Below are 5,644 nucleotides of genomic sequence, written 5' to 3'. Positions count from 1 at the left end.
CACAAGAGAGAGAAAAATAAACTAAAGTCAGAGCACTGACTGCTGCTCTGGGTGAAAAGGTGGAGGAAGCCATTGTAAAGTGTGATGATTGCATCTCTATACTATACCCATGCACAAGGGATGAATTAACATTCATTCAATTTAGTTCAAATAATGTTGATGAACATAAAAGAAAATTCCCACTCTTCGTAATTAACTATAGAGCTCCAAAACAGTGCTCTGAAACCAGGGCATAATCTCACAGCATATTCACGAAACATATATCCTATAAATTCACGACAGGCAAAAACATATCTGGTACTAATCTTAGCCTACGCAATAATATGCACACGACATATTGTCTCTGTCGGGTGGAAACCTCATAAATTATGTCCAAAACTGTTACTCCTCAGGAATCAAAATGTAAAAACACAAGCTCAAAACACGTCGCTTCGCGCCACATTTTCGCTGCTTCTCATGCTTTTCTCAATCCTCTCCGTACTCCCACAGGTCATTCACATAGCCTTCGTGCACGTGCTGCAACAGCACTATTCTTCTGCTCTCACAGTATCTGTATATGAGCTTTACTTTCTTCATGGTTTGCTCCAGGGAGTCGGAGTCCCAGGCGAGGTCCTGCTGCTGCTGAAGCACTTCGTCCTGCTGCTGCTGAAGCACTTCGTCCAAGTGGCTGGACAGCAGCTGGGCCGCGTTTGCCAGGTCTGCCAGGTTGTTCTGGAATATGATGGCGTCGTTGTTCTTCTTGAGGTAGAAGGCGAACGTGCTGGTCCACATGAGCGTGGAGTTGCACTGGCACAGCACGTCCGCGGCCCTCTGCAGGAACCGCAGGTCGATCACGGGCGTCAACTCCTCCACCGTGGTCTGGACTCTGGCGTAGAGCTGGCGCTCAAAGCGCAGGCTGTGCATGTCATTCGTGTAGCTTTTGTAATAGAACAGGTACCTCTGCAGGTGTGCCCTGGACCGCTCCAGTGCATCTCGGGCCGCCTTGGCATCTTCGTCGTTGTACGTCAGCGCCGTTCTATCGCAGGAAACACCGCGTTTGTGCATGGGCAAATACGGGCCCATGCACACCCAACAGAAGTCGTATCTGCAGCTCTGGTTCGAACAACGTATGTGATTGCATCCGCCATCTTTCTCGATGGGGACGTGGCATGCTGGACAGTCCTTTGTATTTTCTGCGATCCAGTTATAAGTTTCGCCTTCCTCGGCACATTTCTCAATCCACTTCTTCAGCCACGTGCACTTGACGGGAATGTGCCCGTGTTCTCCACAGCCGAAGCAGAACCGGCGACCACACCCGCACCTCACGGGCTTGGCGGCCGGATACTCGACTTTGACGACGTGACGGCAGTCGGGCGTAGGACACCACCTGAGCAGTCGATTGCTCTCCACGAAGGTGTTTGCGATCAAGTGCCGATAAATCGATGTCACTTCCGGATCTGTTATGAGGCTGACGATTGTGTCGTCATCGACCAATATGTCACAACTCTGAGCAGGACAAGAAATGGTCAGTCCCATTCCCTCCTCTGTGATTTTAGCGGTCAGGTAATCTCTCCAGCACTGCTTGCAGAACTCGTGTCCGCAACCCAGGCCCGTGAAGGCCCCGATTGCGTCATCCAGACAGATCTCACACGGCACATCCCCCGCCGGTGATACCGCGACGACTGGGGGAAAGGTCAGAGATTCCTCACGTGGCTTAATGGCGTGACACTCGGAGAACAGCTTGTCCGGGTCTCCCTCAAAATACCTCTCTATCAGCTTGTCTTTATCCCAGCCGAAGTGGCCGAGGAGAATGCGCGTAGTTGCCGCGGGGATGTCGAGGATCTCCGTGACGACCCGGGTGCACTCTGCAATGCACTGGGGGATCTCCTCGGCGCTCAACACCTCAAAAGCGTAGTCATCGTCCGGATCCTCCTGCACCGGGCTGGCAGCCACGGGAAGGTCAGCTAAAGGGAGGATACTATTATCCCAGAGGGATGACAATGCGTCGGCAGTCGGGCCGTATTCCACCTCCTGCTCCGGGTCGTGGGCCACTCCGCCGGGTGCATTGTCGTCTTGACTGAATTCCTCCTTTTGGTCGTCAAATTCATAGTCATACGTGTTATTGACTTCAGCCATTTAGGCTATTTTCATATAATTGGTCCTTAACGGCATTAATGATGTCACGGGTTGGCGGGTTTCTCCTCCGAGATACAGAGTGAGTAGACAAAAATGGTACCATTATCATGAGCGTTCGTATAGGGATGGTTGTATGAAGACAGTCTAAATTGGGTGAAGTCCTCTTTTAATGAGTGGACAACATTGGCTAACGATTATATAGACAGACACACATGCACACACTACTGACGTCATAGGACTGACATAATATCTCCGCTCTACGGGGACCTACCACCGGTCACAGACAAAGCAACAGGAGAAGGATGAGGCTGGCAGGGCACTCAGGCACCAAGAACTAGAGGCAAGTCAATTGACTCTATGGGAGCCAACGTACCCAGGGCAGGGACAGGAGGGGAAAGGAGCGAGCGAACCACCTACGTCAGGGCTGGGCAACTTTGACGATGGCCACAATATGTCCACACTCACTCACTCAATATTACTGCCGTAGCAAAAATAGAAGATCTACAAGGTCGCGTTTAGAGCTAGTAGATCAGCAATTTTTTGCTATATTTGAACTGAAATCCTGGATAATTTATTTGCTATTTTTGAATTGGGATCCTGAAAAGTAACACATTTATTTAATTTCAAATGCATTTAGTTATATAGTTATGTTAACGTTAATGAACTAAATATAAATTCATTGGACATAAAAAAGACAACATTTTAAATAATATCAGTATTAATATCTGCGTCCCGCCGATATTAACCTGTGGGCCGCATTAACTGATGGTGGGGGCCGCATGTGGCCCGCGGGCCACCAGTTGCCCATGTATGACCTACGTAGACGCACTGCAGCGCGACATCTTAGCTAACAACCTACACCTGCATGGGCAATACCAATAACCCGGGCAACACTTTGTACTAGAGCTGGGAGTGGGACTCGATTAAAAAAATTAATCTAATTAATCAGAGGCTTTGCGATTAATTAATCTAGATTAATCGCATTTTAATCGCATATCAATATTCAACCCGAGAACAGCAAGAAACCTTTTTTTTTAATGTTTTTTGGTATCCCAGTGAATCAATGAATAGTGACTACAGGATACCACTCATTTTCAACATTTTACTGTCATTAATATACCTGTTGTGGAAATAATAATAAAAAGTCACCCCATTCTGTGTTGCCTAGAACTAGAAGTACATCTCAGTGACATCACAAAGCTGTACTTACTTCATATTGTTACTGTTTTTTGTCAGACCTCCAGTTCTAGGCAACACAAAATGGGGTGACTTTTTATTATTTCCAGTTTTCAGTACTATAGAAAAGCGCCCAGTGAGAAACGTTCCGCGGTGAAACAAAAGGTGCGATTAATTTATCTGTAGTTAATCGCGATACATTTTTCTGTAGTTAATTAATCTAAATTAATCGCAATTAGTCCCGGCCCTAGTTTGTACTGATGATAGACAGACGCACACTGATGCCATAATGCAGTTACAGAAGGGTAAATTACAATGGGGGGGGGGTCCCCAGATGATTAATATCGTTTTCTCACTCAACAGTAAACAAACCAACGCACAGTACAGTGTATACGGGCCGGGGTATCTGCACATTTCTAATCTAAAGTTACAATTTAGTGACCTTTACAATACCAAATGGTACATGAGAAAAAGGCAAACGTTGTACAAATAGCTGATCTACAAGCTCGCAGCGCTTCTCATTTAATCAGTCTCATGACGTCACTCAGACAAAGCACATTACCCGGTCAGGCACCGTCATCTATCTGTCCAGCCAATGAGAACTACATTCAACCGCGTCCATGACATTGTTTATACCCGAAGCCATAGCAACGTCGGACGGAAGAGTCACAGTATTTATAACATTAGTTATGCTGTTATCTACAGGCTCTTTAGCGAAGCAGGTGCTTTTGGACATCATAAGTACATCAATCAAAATGAGTATAACCAATAGTAAAGAAATTATTAATCCAATACTTAATCATATCATTAAAAGTTACACTCGTGTGAAGTGAGGGGCGCTCTTATCATCGTGCATCATCATGACATTAAAATAGACACTAAATGTAAATGTAATGTAAATATGTCCATTCATTGTCAATTGGAATTGATTGTTTGTGTAGGACAAAGTTTGTGAACATACACTAAAAGCTGGATATAGGAGCTGGATATAGAAAAATTACACTCGTGTGAAATGAGCGGCGCTCTCATCATCATACATCATCACATTCCATGCTCAGCCAATCAAATCTCGCGCGAGCACATAGACCGTAAACTTCCGGTGCCCCTATATTCGCCAATAGAAGTCTATGTAGAAGAGCCGCCATTGGACTGGCCCCACGACGTGAGCCATTGGACTGGCCCCATGAACGTGAACGGCGTTGTCGTAACTCTGTCTTACCCTATGGCTCTGGGAGGAGCTAGCGCCCCTGAAAAATACATGAACACAATTTGGAGGGAACAGTAGATAGAGCAGATGTTCTTTCTAAACTGAGTCTTATTTTTAACTTAATTCAAGCTCATAGTGCGGCACAAAGTGATGCGCTATGAGCTCGTACAGTATATCTGCTATTTTTGAATAGTCTAAGTATAAAATGGCATGGATGCTTTCCCTGATTGGATGGGTTAAAGACGAGTAGCGTAAAGTTAGGGATGCAAGTGACGAAGACGCCAATGCGAAATGAAATGCCCGTCGGCTGTGAGTGCTTGCTTCAATCGAACAGTTCAACAGGTAACAAGAAGACTCGCCCCGTTTCTGTTTTCCTCCCAGAAATTTCCCCAATGTGAGGGGTGGGAGAGGCTGGACAGCAGACGGCTGGACTTTGAATTTCTCTAACTATAAACTTTCATGACAGCAGACAGCCTAAGTACAAATATAATTTATGAAAATCTACTACAGTGAAGTCTGTTCACAGAAGTTGTTGTAGGATATGTGGGGATTATCTGACGAGGTACCATTTGAGTGTGCAAAACCTTACATATACTAAATAATACTAAATTGTTTATAAGGTCAATATAAGTAAAATAATATAGCCTTTCTACAGGAGTATCTTTTTATATTTTTCCAAAAAGAATACAAACAGCCAATAGTATTACAAAGTTATCCCCCTCACTGGTGACAATTCCGGGAGGAAAAACGGGCAAGCACCGGGTCGAGTCTTCCGGTATTCGTTCAACACCCCACATCCAGATGAGTGAGATTGCAAAAGAATAAGCTGATTAATGATGCGACTGATTCAGCAAACCAACTAACTGTCACATCTAATCACTCAAACCCACTAACGTCACATCTAATCAAAGACATTTGCTCTTTTGTCTCTAAAAGATACAAACAATAATGGACAGCTCCCATCATGTGCAGGATGCAATCACAGTCTTCAACGACCAACATGTGGTTAAAAGACATTAGTCTTCGCTAGGTTCCTTTGAAGATGAAATACACCCCGACTCCTCGACAGGCCTAAAGCAGGTCTGATGTCCAGATGATGAAAAATCAAGCACTGTCCATATTAATAATTGCTAACAGTACACAAGA

At 45.1% G+C, this 5,644-nt stretch overlaps 1 protein-coding gene across 1 annotated transcript; it reads right to left on the bottom strand.

Moving 5' to 3' along the window:
• Positions 1–465: 465 nt before the first annotated feature.
• LOC310866371 (E3 ubiquitin-protein ligase arih1-like) lies at positions 466–2,115 on the bottom strand (the record flags this gene model as incomplete). The annotated part of the gene is made up of 1 exon (XM_083775979.1): positions 466–2,115. One exon carries the CDS (start codon positions 2,113–2,115, stop codon positions 466–468), a length of 1,650 nt encoding a protein of 549 aa, XP_083632105.1.
• Positions 2,116–5,644: the final 3,529 nt, after the last annotated feature.

The sequence above is a fragment of the Protomyctophum parallelum genome (genome assembly GCF_964188405.1).
Source record: "Protomyctophum parallelum genome assembly, chromosome: 11".
NCBI classification, from domain to species: domain Eukaryota; kingdom Metazoa; phylum Chordata; class Actinopteri; order Myctophiformes; family Myctophidae; genus Protomyctophum; species Protomyctophum parallelum.
Note: the sequence above shows the minus strand (reverse complement) of the source record. Positions and strands in the feature narration are given on the sequence as shown.